This window comes from Saimiri boliviensis, chromosome 13, assembly GCF_048565385.1.
Source record: "Saimiri boliviensis isolate mSaiBol1 chromosome 13, mSaiBol1.pri, whole genome shotgun sequence".
Taxonomy (NCBI): domain Eukaryota; kingdom Metazoa; phylum Chordata; class Mammalia; order Primates; family Cebidae; genus Saimiri; species Saimiri boliviensis.
The window spans coordinates 101,805,213-101,824,375 of record NC_133461.1 but is presented as its reverse complement, the minus strand read 5'-3'; the positions used below and the strand labels follow the sequence as shown (position 1 = coordinate 101,824,375).

Genomic DNA, 19,163 nt, shown 5'->3' with positions numbered 1-19,163 from the left:
TGGGAACCTTGCAGAGGGCACTGAGTCAGTGCAACGTACCGTGATCCTTCACAAGCGCTTCCATCTCCTCCTGGATGCCCTTATGCCACTCGGTGATGTCCACGTGCAGAGAGTAGTCGCAGCAGGACTTGCTGTCGGCCCATTCCCTCCACTGGTCAAAGGCAGCGAGCAGGCTTGTCCCAGGCTCAGGAACCACATGGTCGACTAGAAAGAAACAGACATGTGTTGTCATCACCAAAAGCCTCAAGGGCCATGAGCCAGGAGGTATTTTCCCATTTGAACCCTGAATAAGGCTTCTTGGGTTCAAAATTGAGATGGTGATCTCTACAACCAGCTTCCAAGAATCCATGTAACCCAGTTGATTATCCAAGAGGGAGAAAGTAGAAAGCAGAAACTTGGCATTGGATGATGTCTCCAGCGAAACCACGCATGCACTGCCCAGATCTGATTTCCCAACCCAAAACCCCTGAAAGCTCAAGCGTTGGGAGCATTTCACTGACAATGAGTCCTTATGGACAGCTGCAGTGTCAAATGGCGGGGGAGCAGCCAAACCCTTCTTTGTGTTGAAAGCAGCTTATGAGACGCCCTCCACCAGATGGCAGGAACTTGAAGGTGCTGGAGCAGAGCCACATGGACCGGGCTTTTCAATAGTTCCCGGGCATTACCTGCTCTCTCATTACTGCTCTTATTTCTGAAGCATAATACCACTTTGTAATTTAAGGGAAATCTCTCATCTTAAGAGTTCAAAATGTTTTAAGACCACAGACATTGTTATATTACTATGGAGGTAGGCTGATCCGGAAGACAGAGGACTTTGAATGCAAGCTGACCTGAGATGCTTTCCTAGCGCCATCATTCACCCGCAAGGTGTCCTTGGGTAAACTCCTTCATATCCACTGTCCTAATTTCTGTGCTGGTTTAAAATGGGGATAATATTACCTAGCACATACATTTGTTACGAGAATTAAAGGAGACAGCATATCTATCAATCTTATGTCATTTCCCAATTTAAATCCTCCCATGCCTTCCCCTGCTCTTCAGATAAAAATTAAAGTCCCCAAAAAGGTGTGCAAAATCGTGCCCAGTGTGGCCCTGACCTACACCTCTATAACATGACCCTGGACCATCTCTCCCCTGTACCCTGCTCTCCAGCTACATGGACCATTTTTGAGTTCCTAAAATATCTACCTGCTGCCTCCCACCACAGGGCCTTTGCACCTGTTACTATCTCTCCTAGGTCTTAGAGAGCTCTCGCCCCTTTAACATGATGGCAGGAGGGTTACCAGGACTATTCTTCCCCATCTTCTGCACACAAGAACTAAAATACAAACTGAAATGATTTATCCAAGGTCAAATCAAACGTGTACAACAATAAAGATAAAAACCAGGACTCAACACTTAAAGCAATGAATCAACTCTTCCTAAATGTTAGATTTTGTACACTCAGGTAAGCAGTTCTGAGCTAAGAAAACGTCAGCCCACATAATGCTAGAGAGCTCAGATTTCTGAAATGGATCAAATCTTGAAGAGGCTGCTAAATTCTGATCAACTGGGCTCAGCTTTGTAATATCAGAAACATAGCCATTGCACTTTGGGAGGCCAAGGCAGGAGGATCACTTGAGGTCAGGAGTTTTGAGACCATCCTGGCCAACATGGTGAAACTCTGTCTCTACTAAAAATACAAAAATTAGCTGGGCGTGGTAGCACACGCCTGTAGTCTCAGCTATTAGGGAGGCTGAGGCAGGAGAATTGCTTGAACCACGGCAGAAGTTGCAGTGAGCCAAGATGATACCACTGCATTCCAAAGCCTTGGCGACAGAGCAAGTCCTTGTCTCAAAAAAAAAAAAAAATATATATATATACGTGTATATATATGTGTGTGTGTATATATGTATATACACATATATATATACATGTATATATATATGTATATATGTATACCACTGCATTCCAAAGCCTTGGCGACAGAGCAAGTCCTTGTCTCAAAATAATAATAATAATAATAATAATATATATGTATATATGTATATGTGTATATATATATTTTTTCTAAGCTGAATTTTCTTTCGACAAAATTTATCTTTTTGTAAGTATCAGAGTATGTAATTAAATGGGTACACGCATACCTGGTATCTGTAAATATGGATAATGTTATCTAATTAAAACAAAAATGACATCCACTTTAAATGCAAGCTTATTCCATCAGTAAAATGCTAACACAGAAAACTTGACGAAATAATTCCAATTTTTCTTAAGTTGTATGTCTCCCCCATCAACATCAGAAAAAAAGCAGGGGGCAGAAAACCACACAAATATCACTGTGTAGCATCAGTATGGGCAGGATCTCCCTACCCACCCCACTGGCTACATCTCTTGTCCTCCTACAAATCACCCTTCAGAGGTAGGTAGAAGGATCTTAAACCTTTAATCAGATACTACCATTCCCCTTATTAAATCCTTCAGTAGCTGTCTACCGTCCTTAGAGTACAATTCAAACTCTTTCCCTTAGTACCGTCAGATCAGGTCCTAGCTGATTTCTCCAGGTACTAGCTTTCCCTGACCTGCTCACCTGCAATGGCCACCCCAGCCATTCTTCACTTTGACCTGCCCAACTCCAGGGCAACTCTAAGCCTGTGCACAAGCAGCTCCTCTCTCTGGAAACCCATTCCCCTCGCCCTTGACTTAGGCATCTCTTCATCCTTCTCCCTGGCACTGTATGTCACCATCCCAGGGTTGCATCATTTCTGAATCAGTTTCACTCATCCACTGTCTAACCCCTGACTAGAATGTAAACTCCCTCTGACCAGGGACTAAACGCCTTGATCAGGGAAGAGCCAAATGAATGCTCTAAATCAGTGATGGAATGTTTCCTTCCGGATTCCACTTGCAATCAGGTCAAGCAACAAAGGAGGCGCCCTCCTGGGAACTGGAGCAGCTTTTCCTGCGGCAAAGACCCTCCCCTCAACACTGCCCCGCCAGACCCTCCCATATGGAAATGCATTCCTTTCACTGGCCAGCAAGGGGAATGAGTGGAAATAATTTTTTCTAATGATTTGATTCTTTGAGTTGAACATTTCAAAAACACAGAAAACTTTAGGGAAAGTAATTAATCCCATTATCACCATCACCCCAAAATCAACCTATTCAAATTTGGGTATATTTTTGCTGTCTTTTTTCCATGTTTATACCTTATTCTATTTCTTTCTTTATAGTCCACTTTCTTCCCCCAAGAAGTTTTAAGGTAGTTTACAGACATACATAAAATACAAGAAAATTTGACAAACCAAAAAGGTTAATACAAGATAAAATGGAAGAAAAATAATGGGAAATCAGGAATGAGGCATGTATGTATGAAGCATGAATGTATGTATGTGTATATATGTACGTGTGTATGTATATGTGTATAAGTGTTGTAAAATGAGTACGTATATGTGGATGCAAGTGTGTATGTACATATGTGTGTGTTTGTATAGATAAATATATGGCACTTAGTCTTATACACTGGCTAAATTTAGAGTTAGGCTCTCACGCCAATGTAAATAAGGAAGCCTGATGAGTTCAACATATCTACTTCCTTTAAGATTAAAAAAACAAATCCCTCCTACGAAGAAGGGTAAGTACTATTGACACTAAGACCCATATGCTCATAGTTACTGAATAATCCTTTCCTTCTCTTGATTTATGACTTTTAAAAATACTTTATTATTGTTATTAGATACATCTAATAATATTTTAAATTCATGCGTACCTTACAAAGAGAGAATGCCAGGTTCTGTTCCTGGGCTATTTTGCTCCATTCATCTCAGTCAGTACTAAATACAGGAGCTTTTTGATACATTTTAATATCTGGTGGCAAAAGCTCACTTGAGGCCAGGAGTTCGAGACCAGCCTGAGCAACAAGACGAAGCCTCGTCTCTACTAAAAATACAAAAGTTGACTGGGCATGGTGGCAGGTGCCTGTAATCCCAGCTACTCAGGAGGCTGAGGCAGGAGAATGGCTTGAACCCAGGAGGCGGAGGTTGCAGTGAGCTGAGACTGCACCACTGCACTCCAGCCTGGGCGACAGAGCAAGACTCTGTCTCAAAAACAAAAACAAAAATGGGGGAAAAAAAGAAAAGCTCATTTTCTTCCTAAGACTTTCTCCCCTTCAACTTAGGCCAAGGGACTGATTACCATTGCAAGGTTCAAGCAAGCCATCTAAAGCCTTGCAGCCATCACCACAACCTAGTTTTAGAACATCACCAGAAAAGAAAGTGTGTACCCACCTGCACTCAACTCCTCATTCCCTCCTAGCCTGCGACTCCCAGCCCCTGGCAACCACTAATCTACTTTCTGTCTCTGCCCCACTCACCCTTAGGCAAAGTGAGGAGGGTGACAGGCAAGGACAACTTCAGGCTGGTGACAGGACCCATGACCCTACACCCCAATGATATGTCGTCAGTTACCTGATGCTAGACTCCTCAGACTTCAGGGTGCACAATAATGTCACAAGTGTTCACTGAAACACAGGTTCTGGCCAGGTGTGGTGGCTCATGCCTATAATTCCAGCACTTTGGGAGACTGAGTCAGGAGGATTGCTAGATCCCAGGAGTTCAATACCAGCCTCAGCAACACAACAAGACTATCTCAAAAAAAAATAAAATAAAACACAGGTTCCCAGACCTTACCCCAGAGTTTCTGATGCTGCGGGTCCAGAGTGGGACCCAGTAATCTGCGTTTCTACTCAGCAACTCGGGAGCTACTGAGTCTGCCTTGAACCACCTTGAGCATCACTAACTGAGTGCAAATCTTTTCCCAAAACTTCTCCCTCCACCTCCCTTCACTCCTGCCCATTCTACCACAAAGGGCCTGTTTACTACACAACAGCATCATCACTTACAAAAAATAGCACAGTCCCTGGCTGTAATCCCATGGCTTCCTTCCACATCCAAAATCAGCTCTGGGGGTTATAAACCCTTGGAAAACTCAAGACCCGGACACAGCTGAGCACTTCATGACACTCAGAAACGTGTCCACGAAAAGCTTCCACATGTTTTCCCACAGTTCTCTTTCCACTGAAGCTCTCCTGGGAAGAGCCGCTCCAAGGGAACAGGACGGAATGTCATACTCACTTCCGGAGGGAGCAGGGTCCCCACTGAGGACACAGCCTGAAAATGACTTGTACAGAACTCACAGACCTTTCCTCTGGTGACCTCCCTGAGCTGTCAGCCCCTGCAAGAGGGCAGCCATGGCAGCCCGGCTATACCCGCAGTGAGAAGAGAATGGGCTTGCAGGTCAAGGAGCCCCCAAATCTAGGTTTTGCTGCAGCACACCTCCACTGTGGTTTAGCCTTTAGGAACCTCCATTTCTTCATTTATAAAAACACAGGCGGCTGGGTGCAGTGGCTCATGCCTATACTCCCAGCACTTTGAGAGGACAAGGTGGGTGGATTACAAGGTCAGGAGTTCGAGACCAGCCTGGCTAGCATGGTGAAACCCCATCCCCACTAAAATACAAAAAAAGAGCTGGGCATAGTAGCGTGTGCCTGCAGTCTCAGCTACTCAGGAGGCTGAGGCAAGGGAATTCCTTCAGCTTGGGAGGTAGAGGTTGCAGTGAGCTGAGATCACGCCACTACAATCCAGACTGGCAACAGAGTGAGATTCCATCTCAGAAAAAAAAAAAGTCAAAAGGCCCTACTTTTTTAACAGTTTTACTGAGATATAATTCACACACTATGCAATCACTCATTTAAAGGGTATAACTCAATGACTTTTAGTACACTCACAGAGCTTTACAACCATTGCAACAATCTAATTTTAGAACACGAGCCAAAAAAGAAACCTGCTACCCACTTACAGTCACTCCCTATTCCCTCCTACCCCTGCTACCCCCTTATATCCCTGCTACTCCCTCCTACCCCCGCTACTCCCTCCTACCCCCGCTACTGCCTCCTACCCCCGCTACTCCCTCAGACCCCTGCTACTCCCTCAGACCCCTGCTACTCCCTCCTACCCCTGCTACTGCCTCCTACCCCCGCTACCCTCGCTACTCCCTCCTACCCCTACTACTCCCTCCTACCCTCGCTACTCCCTCCTACTCCCGATACTCCCTCCTACCCCCGCTACTCCCAAACCCTGGCCACCATGTATCTACTTTCTGTCTCCACAGATCTGTTTATTCGGAACATTGCCTGTAAACGGAATCACGTAAGATGCAGTCTTGCGTGTCTGGCTGCTTTCACTTGGCGTCACATCGTCAAGGTTCACCCGTGCTGCAGCGAAAATCGGTGCTTCACCCCCTCCTGCCTCAAGAGGTTCCCTATTTTTCTGCATTTTGGATATTAGCAAAGTGTGAGAAACAAAGTACATAAGCTGCTCCCTAAAACTACAAATAGAAGACCCCTTTTGGAGTTTGTAGTATCTAAATGACCCTACTTAAAAATTTTTTTTTCTTTTATCCCTTTTCTTTTGTTGAGAAGGGGCCTCGCTCTGGAGCTCAGGCTGGAGTGCAGTAGCGAAACCACAGCTCACTGCAGTCCTGACCTCCTGGGCTCAAGCCATCCTCCCACCTCATCCTCCCAAGCAGCTGGGACCACAGGCATGCACCACCACACCTGGCGAATATTTTTTATTATTATCATCATGTGTAGAGACGAGGTCTCACTATGCTGCCCAGACTGGAACTTTTTCTTCTTAAAACTCACTGTAGACTCACATGCAGTTGCTTTTTGATTTTTTTTTTTTTTTTTTTTTAAGACAGAGTCTTGCTCTGTCCCCAGGCTGGAGTGCAGTGGCGCAATCTTGGCTCACTGCAATCTCCGCCTCCAGGGTTCAAGCAATTCTTCTGCCTCAGGCTCCTGAATAGCTGGAACCACAGGCATATGCCACCACACCTGGCTAATTTTTTTTTTTTTTTTTTTTTTTTTGTATTTTTAGTACAGACAGGGTTTCACCTTGTTGGCCAGGATGGTCTCGATCTCTTGACCTCGTGATCCACCTGCCCCGGTCTCCCAAAGTGCTGGGATTACAGGCGTGAGCCACTGTGGCCAGCTGACTCACATGTAGTTATAAGAAATGACACGGAGAGAGCCTTCATACCCTCACGTCGTTTCCCCCAAAGGAAGCAATCTACCTAACTATAGTACAATTTTACAGCCACATTGATACAGAATCCAAGACCCCGAATTTTTAAAGGGCTAGGCTGGCAGTATTTCTGATAAGGTCTCGAGAGGCCCCTTTGTAATTAAAACACAGGGATGTCAAAAACGCCATCCCTGCAGTTCCCGTTCTGGAATTGAAGCAGATGAGCAGGTACCACAGTCTGTAAATCAGCTGGGGGTTATGCACATGGAGCAGGAGGGAGGAGAGAGGATGTGAAGCCCTCATTCAGCCTGTGATCCCCCCTTGGGGTTACAACGGTGGAGCCAGAGGGAGGGGGAGGATGGGGAGCCCTCATTCAGCCTATGATCCCCCCTCTGGGTTACACCAGTGGAGCCAGAGGGAGGTGGAGGATGGGGAGCTCTCACTCAGCCCTGTGATCCCCCCTCGGGGTTACACCGGTGGAGTGGGAGGGAGGGGGAGGATGGGAAGCTCTCACTCAGCCCTGTGATCCCCTCCCCTTGAGCCCCTGAAGCAAGGAAGGGCAGATGCTGAAGCTCCTCCCGTCAGTGCACACACCTTCCCCTGCTCCCTGGACACTCTATCAGCACTGCCCATCTCCAGGATTCTATTCCAAATAGTCGCGGCCTCATCCTCCAGCCCCATTCCCTGCTTTTCAACGTGTGTGCATCAGCTTCTCCCTTTTTCGTCTCAGATAAATGAATCGGCTTTAATTAAAAGCAAACCATCAGGGAGGCAGTAACACAAGCCACCCACTGGCTTATCTACGTCGCTTTCCCGAGCTGGCACCTACCATGCAAAATGCCCTGCAAAATGCCAGGCGACCTCATCCACCTGGGGAGAATGGCTTTTGTTGGAGGAGAGATAAGAGCTTTTGTAGGTCATGCTTGGCAGTTAGGATAATGTGGTTTTGCTCTCAAAAAAAAAAAAAGCAAAAAAGGAGGAGACAGCACCTGCCCCTGAGAATTTAAGGGGTACCCACTGAAGAGGCGCTACTGGAAAGACCAGAGCCAGACGCCTGGGGTCCAGGCCACTTCTGCCACTTCCTCGCCACGTGACTTTAGGCAGGAAGTTCAAACTCTCAGAGCCTCAGATTCCTCAACCAAGAAATGGGACTAATAATTAACTCAGGGTTCTAGGGTGTTGTAAATGAGGGAATATGGGAAACGCTTGAAGAGCATCTGCTACATAGATGTGGCTTGATAAACACCCCCAGGAAGGCAAAGCTATGTTCCTTTGTAAGAAAAATGGCCATTCATAAAACCCTGTGTAGTATTTAAGTGCCTCTAAAGCATAGGCCACCTTACAGGGTAAACTACTTGCCTTGTGCGAATACAATGTTTCTCCCGCAATGCTGAAGAAGCCTTTTCCTAAGTGTGGGGAACACTCCCGTGTGAGACCCCTAAAAGGCGTGAGTCTTACTATACGGTGAGTTTGATCCCAAACAGTTTCCTACTGGAGGCAGTCGAGCTATCCGGAAATATAGGAAGAAAGATGAATGATCAGTTTCTAATATCAACCACAATATCATTTGGGCCTAAAACTATGCGTTGCTGCTAGACTGAGTGACCCCCTACCAGCAACCAGTTCCTGCTTTTAACCTTTTTTATGACTCTCTTTTAAGAATAAGTTTTAATCTTTTCTTTACTTACCTGACTGCCTAATGGTTTAACTGTCGATATTTGCAAAGCAAATGCCACCATAAGGGATGGCTTTGATTCCTGACTCAGAGATTCCTGAATGGGGAAATTGAGTTAAGTTGAGTTAGGAGAAGACAAAGGAGAATCCGGTTAAGAGATATTCTGATGAGCAAAACCAGAAAACCTTTTCACATCTCAGTTCTAAAACAAGATCAAACCGGAGATACCTGCAGCCAGGAGGAATAATGTCTGGATGTAAACAAGCTTTGTGATCACAGGAAATTGTTACCTTTTACAACCACTGATTGTGTATCTGACTTTTCAATTGTATAGGCCATGTAAGGTATACATTTGCATTTCCTCTTGCAACCATTGTGTATTTGATTTCTCTATTGTATAGGCCATGTGAGGCATACATTTACATTCCTCTTACTATGACGTAAACCAGAGCCAAGAAAGTGTATTTATTCCTGGCCTTTGAAAAATAAAATTTGCTGTTTAGGCACAGCCTATCAGCCCTCCAGACGCCTCGCTTTCTCTCTCTCTGTCTTTATTATTTTCTCAGGCGCACTCCCTCTTCCAGGTATTGGGACCCTCTTGCAGGTCGAGAGACCCCCGTGCAGACGTGCCTACCCGTCCGGACGGTCCACGACACCTAAGAGCTGTAACTATTTAGAATGTCTGTGCCTGAGTTTTTTCACCTATGAAACAGCAAAAATAACACACATCGCAGCATTTTCTATCCGTGTTCAATAAGATGGTGTCTGTAAACTATAAAAGGCCCTGTTCAAATATGACCAACGCCCATCGTTTTCTTCTGTCTAGAAGCAAGCAGGGGGAACTCATATATAGAAGGTGCTCAGTGCACACAGGCCAGACCAACCATCACACCTGCCTCTGGCCAACTTTAGCCTCTTCCTCCAAGGGGCCCAGCCATGGAACTATGTGACTGAATACACCAACCTGAGAACCCCAGCACCACTGAAGTCCCAGGAGTACGCAGCTCTCACGTGGGTCCTCCATGCAAACTCACAGTGCCTGGATTTTAAACTCCGGCCCTCCTAAAAGTACACGCCAATGAAATGACTAACTGTAATGTAAGGGTAAGTCACAAACAATGAAAGATGAGTAGTAGTAAAAACCATTCTGATGTATTCAGCACGTCCTAAGTGTCTGGTATTACTCTAAGCATCTTCCACGGATTCTCTTACTTAATCCTCACAAGAGCCCCCTGAGCTGATCCAGGGTTGGCCCTGGTTTTCAGCTGAACAGACAGACAGTGAGATTAAGTAACCTACTCACATTACTTAAAAGGCACCAGACACAGGTCCTGTGCCTCCAGCAGGTAAGGCTCTTCGCAGAACTCTAGACAGTGGTCAACACGTGGCCTCAGCCAATGCAGCCACTGACGGGCAGGACTGGAATCTGACCCCAGGACGTGTGATCGAAAGACAGCGGGAGGGCTGGTTAACTGAGAAGTGAAATGCAGTCTTATCCCTTCATATATTATAACTAAAGCAAGTGGCCCAATTCAATAAATAGATAGGAAAACAGTGTCCTTAGCCTAAGGGTTGAGGCATGTGAACACACGTTCTTCACTGCTTGGACCTTCAGGCACTCAAGTAGTCCTCTCCTTTCTCTTTCGTACTCATTGTTTAACCTAAGTTTGCTTTTAAAACGAAAGCAGTATCTTCATACAAATCAAGAGGAGTCATCGGCCATTGTTCAGCATCTAGCAAGCCCTGCTAGAATGATTGCGACTGATTCTCGGGGGAATAAGAGTTAAGGCAAGATCTGGTAAAATGCTTATAAAACAAACAACTTCCTTTAAGTGATCTGGTGGTCAGCCAACTTTGGAGGAAGCAAAAGAGGTAGAAGAGATAAACGGTGCCCTTAAAATGCCAACAATCTAGTTGGTGAAGACAAAAACACACTAAAAGATACGAAAGGGGTACGGATAAAATGATTCTGGGGGACCCTCCAGCTACTCCCTGTCCCCACCCCTCTCTTCTCATCGAGCTATGGAGGCAGCTGAATGCTGATGCCCCGCTTTCTTGCTCCCATTTCCGTCTGGCCCACTGCACCCATCCTGCCACTGCCTGCAGCCTGTCCCTGCCACATCGCAGCTCTGTTCCCTCCCCGTCTGCTCAGCTCCCAGACACCTATCACACAAATCTACCTCCCACGTCGCGAAAGAATCTTCCCCTGGCTGCTCTTCCTCCACCCTCATTTTCTTTATTATTTATTTATTTACTTACTTATTTTTTGAGACCGAGTCTCACTCTGGAGCCCAGACTGGAATGCAGTGGACGATCTCGACTCACGGCAACCTCTGTCTCCCGGGTTCAAGCAATTCTCCTGCCTCAGCCTCCTGAGGAGCTGGGATTACAGGCACGCGCCACCACGCCCAACTAATTTTTGTATTTTTAGTAGAGACGGGGTTTCACCACATTGGCCAGACTGGTCTTGAACTCCTGACCTCCCAAGGTGATCCACCCACCTTGGCCTCCCAAGGTGCCGGGATTACAGGCATGAGCTACCATGCTCCGCTTGCCCTCATTTTCAATGCTCTCCCGGTAGGTCTGTCCTATTCATTAGATTTCACTCACACTCCTGACAAATATTCAAAAGTTCCAAGCTAAGGTTCTGAATAGCAGAACAGCAGGGCCTTCCCTGGCTGGTAGGCATGGGGCTCCTGATCTCTCACTGGCCTCCACTGTTTCCTCTCTTCTCCCTCCCGGCCAGACCTTCTCCGTCTTTCCTGACCTCCCTCTTCCCATCCCTCAGGATTCAGTCTTCCTCATCACCAGTCCTGGCCTCAGCACTCACTCGTGGATGGACCTGAGATGAAGGACCCTCTTTAGTCTCAGGAAAAACCCCATGGTGTGCAGCTGAAGCAGGTGGGCCTCACCAGTGACTGTACCTGCCAGGACGGCAGGCACCCACTGCCCAAAGGGAGCCACTCATCCTGAAGCCTAGAGTGGGCCCCTGGAGCTGCCTGCACCTGCAGCCCATACCCCTGCCCACTGCTTCCTTTCTCATGGCCTGGGGCCTGGAATGAGGATGTCCTTCCTTCCAGGCTGCTGAGAGAGGACCCTGGGAAGCCAGAGAGTCAGAGCTGGAGACGGGGTGAGGAAGGAGAGGCAGGGAGGAGGCAGAGAAGGCCCAGATTCCAAACCCACTGTAATGTCACATTCTCAAGATGATGCCACAGAGGCATCTTGGGCTTTCTACCCCATTTTCCTGGAAAAATGCAGGCACAACCTCAGCTCCCCATGGCAGGGAAACATGTCCACCACTCTTCAGAAAGTTTCAAAAACAGGAATGGGACAGTTGAACCATTTTAGAATTTCACATACATTTACATTTATTTGATAGCATAATATCAACCTCATATACAGTTTTTTGTTTTTTTTCCTTTTTTGAGACAGAGTCTCACTCTGTCACCCAGGCTGGAGGGCAATGGTGCGATCTCGGCTCACTGCAGCCTCCGCCTCCTGGGTTCGGGCGATTCTCCTGCCTCACCCTCCCGAGTAGCTGGGACTACAGATGCCCGCCACATTTTTGTATTTTTAGTGGAAAAGGGGTTTCACCATGTTGGTCAGGCTGGTCTGGAACTCCTGACCTCGTGATCCATCTGCCTTGGCCTCCCAAAGTGCTGGGATTACAGGCATGAGCCACCACACCCAGTGAGATATAGTTTTTTTAAGTGATTCACAAAGCATTACCTTATCTGATGCTCAGACAAAGTAGGCAGATCCTTACATCACAGATGCAGAGCCTGGGGGCCATAGACCTTGCCTGCTGCTGTGTAGACAGAAGGTGGGAGCTCAAACCCCAACCTGGGAGCTCTTGGCACCTGCCTCCTTCTACAGCTTAAAGCACCGCCTCCTTCTTGGCACGTCTATGAACAGCAGTCACCTCAGCGGTCCATCCCTAAATCCTTTTCTGTCACTGGAAACACACACAAGATCACTTAAGTGGGTAAGTAATGACCTTAACCCAGTGTGCATAAGAGAAAGCCAATTCAGGGCAGCAGACAATGAGCTTGTCAGTGTTCTGGCACCTCCTAAAACCCTTCTCTGAGGTGTGCTATAGCTTGCTCACGGGCTCCCTGCATTCAAGATCAAAGGCCAGACTACGCTGGGTGTGGTGGTTCATGCCTGTCATCCCAGGGCTTTGGGAGGATGAGGTAGGTAGATCACCTGAGGTCAGGAGTTCGAGACCAGCCTGACCAATATGGTGCAACCCCGTCTCTACTAAGATTACAAAAATTAGCCGGGCATGGTAGCAGGCACTGTAGTCCCAGCTACTCAGGAGGCTGAGGCAGGAGAATCACTTGAACCGGGGAGGAGGAGGTGGCAGTGAGCCAAGGTCGGGCCACCACACTCCAGCCTGGGAGATACAGCGAGACTCTGTATCAGAAGAAAAAAAAAAAGGCCAAGCTTATGAAATCTGTGTGTGGTGGTGAAGGGCCAACACCACCAAAGGAAAATGTACAAATCCTTTAAGAGTGATGAGCCCAGCGCTGAGCAGAAACTCCCTCCCTAGCTCACAAAAAGCAGATGGAAGGAATGAGGGTCCTCCAGCCCATGGGCAGGCAGCAAGGGGTCAGTGTTCCAAGCATGCCCCCACCTCTGGAGCCAATCGTGAGCCCCAGAGTGACCCTCTCTGCCAGAAATGGCTTTACTTCAAAACTAGGACTGGGCCATTTGCTCTCCACTAACACACAGATCGGTCGTGCATGGTCTGAGCACTGCCTGCAAGGAAGGTTTCATCAAACCCTGAGTCCTGAACATGACTCTATAGGAGCAATGGTGAACAACAAAAGTATTTCAAGATTTTTTTTTTTTTTACTCAGGCTGGAGTGCAATGGCTTGATCTCAGCTCACAGCAGCCTTGACTTCCTGGGCTCAAGTGATCGTCCCATCTTGGCCTCCCTAGTAGCTGAAACTACAGGTGCACACCACCGTGCCCAGCTAATATTTTGTATTTTTAGTAAAGACAGGGTTTCACTATGTTGCCCACACTGGTCTCAAACTCCTAGGCTCAAGCGATCTGCCCACCTCAGCCACCCAACCTCAAGGACTTTGTTTGTACAAATGAATCTATCTTATTGATATTAACAAGTCTGGCAGATTCTACCTGAAAAAACTATTTGCAGCTGGAATCGAGTTGATTAAAGGACACTTAGAAATTATTCAATCATTGTATGAATCATTTTATGAATCTGAGACTCAGAAATGTTTCAAGCATTTCTAAAAGATACGCAATCAGATATAACAATAATCAGAATTAAATCTCCAGGTCTGCATCTTAAATCTGTACTGTTTTCTTTACTTATTTTTTTTTTAAACAGGAAAAATACTACCTATAATCCCACTTACCAAATAATAACTACTAATCTTTCTCTTTTTTGATTTTGTTTCTTAGAGACAGTGTCTCACTCTGTCACCCACGCTGAAATGCAGGGTGCGACTTCGGCCCACTGCAACCTCCACCTCCCAGGTTCAAGTGATCCACCCACCTCAGCCTCCCCAGTAGCTGGGACTATAGGTGGGCACTGCCATGCCCAGCTAATTTTGGTATTTTTTAATAGAAATGGGTTTTTGCCACGTTGCCCAGGCTGGACTTGAACTACTGGGCTCAAGCAATCTACCCACCTCAGCCTCCCAAAGCACTGGGGTTACAGGCATAAGCCACCACACCTGGCCCATGCTCACTTTTTTTTTTTTTTTTTTTTGAGACGGAATCTCACTCAGCTGCCCAGGCTGGAGTGCAGTGATGTGAGCTCACTGCAACCACCACCTCCCAGATTCAAGCAATTCTCTGTCTCAGCCTTTTGAGTAGCTGAGATTACAGGGACCCACTGTCATGCCTGGCTAATTTTTGTATTTTAGTGGAGACAGGGTTTCACCATGTTGGCCAGGCTGGTCTTGAACTCCTGATCTCAGGTGATCTGTCTGCCTCGGCCTCCCAAAGTGCTAGGATTACAGGCATGAGCCACCGTGCTCGACTCACTGTTAATCACAGAGTTTTTTTGTTCTTAATACCACATTATTTTAGAGTCTTCCTAATTCAATCTTTAAGGCGAGCCATTCTTGCTGAGAATCCACCATCATTTCCTTAACCGTTTCCCTGAGGAAGAACCTATAGGTTTCTTCCAAATTTCCTCTATTATACATGTTATCATTAACATATTAATACAAATAACTTTCCCCCTATTTTAAATGGTTTTCCTCTGGAGAGTCCTAGGGTAGGGAATACGGTTCTTCATACAGAAGGCCACATTATGTTCCAAATGTGTCACCACTTCACTCTGCCACTAGCAATGCATCAGGGTGTCACACCCCAGACAGCACTGCTATTGCCACTTTCTTTGCTTACTATCGAAGGGGGAAAAACATAAAGCTCTTTTCACTATGTCAGGCTGTCTGTTTCAGATACATGGCCACCTTCCAAGACCCAACTAGGGGACTGGGTCCCACATGAGAGATCACATCAACCAGCCATACAAAGAAGTTACTGACAATTTCACAACCACATGATTAAATGGCTCTGGCCACCATCTTAGGTCTAGCGCTCTCTCAACCCTTCTCTTAGCATCATCAACCTGAGCCCTAAGCGATTCCCAGCCCAGGCTGCCTCATTAGGCATCCCCAAACCAGGTCAGGCAGCAGCAGCAGCAGCTCTGGAGTCGGGCATCAGCCCCAGGCACCTGAGTCCCTCTTCCCGGGTCCAGGGAGAAGCGGTGCTTTGTCTCAGCTCCATGTTTACGTTCACAGACACTTCATAGGAAATGCCATCCCTCCGGCAGGATGACGAAATCATGGTCTGGGGAGAAGGTAAGGCGAGCCAACTTGGTTACAATGCAAAGCTGCAAACTTCAGGTCCATGCAGAATTCCTCCAAGAGATGTTGAGATCCTTGGCTGAGCATGGGGCGACATTTCTGTTTCCTGTAACTAGGCAGGCATTCTGAGTCTGAAAAGAGGCCACGTTTGCAGCACTTCAGATCCCTTCCACCAGTGGGAGAAACACGAACTTGGCTTCTGGTGAGTGTGTGGTGTTTTCGTGCCTGGAATTCCTCTAGGCCTTCCAAAGTCCCAAGAAGTGACTTCTCCTGGCCCTACCAGCACCATGTTCTCTGGAGACCTCACAGGCCCTCAAGTCTGCTGGTTCTCAAATACCCAGCTTAGACAAGGGGCCTCAACTCCACCATCTGAAGAGCTGGGCTGAAACATTCTCTCACTAACAAAAGAAAGGCTAAAGAGCCAGTAGAAACTGTGTGTATGAGAACAGCATCCAGTGACGCCTTAACTGTCCCCTGGGAACTTCCTGGAACAAGGACAGGACAGAAAGCCACGGGGAATCTACTCAGAGGCTCAGGGCTTTGGCTCCAGAGCTCACCTGTCTGGGTGGAATCCCGGCTCTACCACCAACTAGTTCTAGGTTCCTGGGCAAAGTACTTAACGCCTTGGTGCCTCCCCAGCTGCAAAAAAGAAATAGCAACACTGCCTACGTCACAGGGCGCGGTGGCTCACGCTTGTAATCCCCAGCACTTTGGGAGGCCAAAGCGGGTGGATCACGAGGTCAAGAGATCGAGACCACCCTGGCCAAGATGGTGAGACCCCATCTCTACTAAAAATACAAAAATTAGCTGGGTGTGGTGTTGCCAGCGACTCGGGAAGCTGAGGCAGAAGAATCGCCTGAACCCAGGAGGAAGGGGTTACAGTGACCTGAAATCGTGCCAACTGCAGCCTGGTGACAAAGTGAGACTCCATCTCAGGAAAAAAAAAAAAAAGGAAAAAAAGTATGAACTCTGAAGTCAGAAAGCCTGAGTTTGCACCCCAGCTCTCCCACAGCTAGCTACAGAACCTTAGGATTCTTTTTTTTTTTTTGAGACAGAGTTTCGCTCTTGTTACCCAGGCTGGAGTGCAGTGGCACGATCTCGGCTCACCGCAACCTCCGCCTCCTGGGTTCAGGCAATTCTCCTGCCTCAACCTCCCGAGTAGCTGGGATTACAGGCACGCGCCACCATGCCCAGCTAATATTTTGTATTTTTAGTAGTGACGGGGTTTCACCATGTTGACCAGGATGGTCTCGATCTCTTGACCTTGTGATCCACCTGCCTCAGCCTCCCAAAGCGCTGGGATTACAGGCGTGAGCCACCGCGCCCGGCCAACTTTAGGATTCTTTACCCTGTCTGGGCTTTGGGTTTCTTATCTGTGCAATGGACCTAAATAATAGTAGTTACTCACAGCATCGTTCTGACACAGTATCTAGGAACAGCTAACAGCAGGAGGGTCTATAAAAGCACGTGTTAAATAAGTAGAAATGGACTTTCGAAGTGCCTCGAGCAGATGAACCTGCTAGATATAATCCCTGCTGCAGAACTGGTATTCTCCAAGTGTTCTAGCACCTTCTAGTGCTGCCGTGGAGAGAGGAGCTGCACCCCTCCGTGTCAGGGAGAGAGGGGATAGGCTAGGACAGAGGATTCCGATTAGGAACGATAGGGCGTGGGAAGGGACTGGATAAAGGCGTGACTTAGAGAAAGGGCGGAGGGCCCCGGGCATGGAACTTTGAGTCACTCATCTAGCTAACTCTTCTGCATGAAACTGAATACGATCCAAACATACCAGACAAATCTGTCCTGTTCACACAGCAAGTAGGCACTGATTGTAAAATAAGAGTAAATGCTAAAAAGGAAGAAGTATAGAGACCCTCTGTCAACAGACATTAAACAAAGACCTTTCACTTCCCAAGGCAGCCCCCAAATGCAGGACACCGTGATATAAACAACCTTCCTATCAAATGGACTGTATCCAGTGGAATGTATCAGGAACAAATCAATTCATTTCCCATGTTATAAAATCAAATGCCAGTAAAGTGCCTATTCAGAGTAGGTAACACAAACGGTCCCTCATTAACAGACTTCGTGTCATCCCAATCAAAAGGAAAGAAACTTGATACTACAGGCTCTTACAGATCCCACAACACATCACAACAATTACATCTCCAGCAGGCTTTGGAAAACTGAAACTCTTCATCCAAAACCCCTAGGGATACCAGGAACCGAGGCTGGAGTGGATGCCCTGGCTCTCCCCTTCCTCTCTCATGTGTGTGCCTGTGTGTGTGCACATGGGTGAGAGTGTGTACATGTGTGTGCATGCCCATTTGCGTGTGATAGGGAGGAGGTAAGGAAGACGAGTTCCCTACTCCACTTCCTGGGTTTGAGGAAAGGCTGTTTTAAGGAAACAGAGACTTCCCAGTTTTGACCACAAAGTCTGCCAGAAATAAATTCCAGACGACGAACAAATTACAGAAAGAGTGCATTGAAGCAGTGAGTGGCAGGGACCCTGGCGGGCAGGGGACAGGTTAAAGGTGCTTCTTACAGGGGCCAGGGTCAACAATCCCTGCCCGGCCAGGCTGCACTCCGGGGAGCTCCAGCTCGGCGAGGGGCAGCAGCCAGCGGTGTCCAGCCTGATGAGGTGGCCAGAGAAACATGTGAATAACGACACTTCCTCTGTTTGTCTCAGCTTTTGGTTGCCTGGGGCTACAGGACCACAGATTCAGAGTTGGCTTGCCAAAAATAAAGAGATTACAGGGCTGTACAGAACATCACAAAAAAAATAACCATCACGCCACAAGCTTCCACGTGCAAAGACTGGGTTTGACTCCGTTTTCCTTCCTGCTGGTCCCTTGCCAGGAAGGGAATCCGACTTTAACTTAAGGCCTTGCATCTCCCCCACAGAAGAACACGCACTTACATATACAACATGCAGAACTAAATGCTCCCCAAAAGCCCAAAGCCATTGAGTAACAGGAAAGAACAAGGAGCAAATGAATAGACAGAGTCATGATTATTTCTTACTGAAGTCTACACACAAACAAAACCCATGATCTGATGACAAAAATCCGGCTGTGCAAACACAGACCGAAATAAACAAGGAGATGCTCACGCATCTATTTCAAGACAATACATCATATAATAAAGACAAGAGTGCCTCGTTCAAATAACAGCTAGCATGTACACAGGACGCTCATCAGCAAACGGACACCCACTCCACGCTTGCAGAAAAGCCGTGGCAACCGTCTCATCGTGTGGAGTGAAAAAAAAAAAAAAACAGATCCGCTATTGGATCGGAACTACATTCAGAAACACAAAGCCTGAGGAGTCTGGTCTCTGTTCTGTTTATTCCAAGGTTGCACAATCCTTGCATCCCCTCCAAATAAAGTCCAGCAGGGAAGGAAAAGTCGGTGATGTCATCTGTTGACTGGGATCGCTCTAGAGCCAACATAATTTGATGGGTGTTTTCCTCCTAGAAACCTGGACTGAATTCAAAACATAACATAACATCTGAGCCTGACCCTCGGCCATTGTACCATCATGCGCTTCCCATCTAGGGCTTAGGGCTAATGGCTCAA

General features: G+C 47.1%; 1 protein-coding gene across 3 annotated transcripts in view; it reads right to left on the bottom strand.

Moving 5' to 3' along the window:
* Positions 1-19,163, bottom strand: part of DPYSL2 (dihydropyrimidinase like 2) — a 139,472-nt gene that overhangs the window by 34,487 nt on the left and 85,822 nt on the right. For all 3 annotated transcript variants that reach the window (XM_010347762.3, XM_003937192.4, XM_039461039.2), the window contains exon 4: positions 40-204. In XM_010347762.3, coding sequence (XP_010346064.2) covers positions 40-204 — 165 coding nt within the window. The remainder of the gene's footprint in view (positions 1-39; positions 205-19,163) is intronic.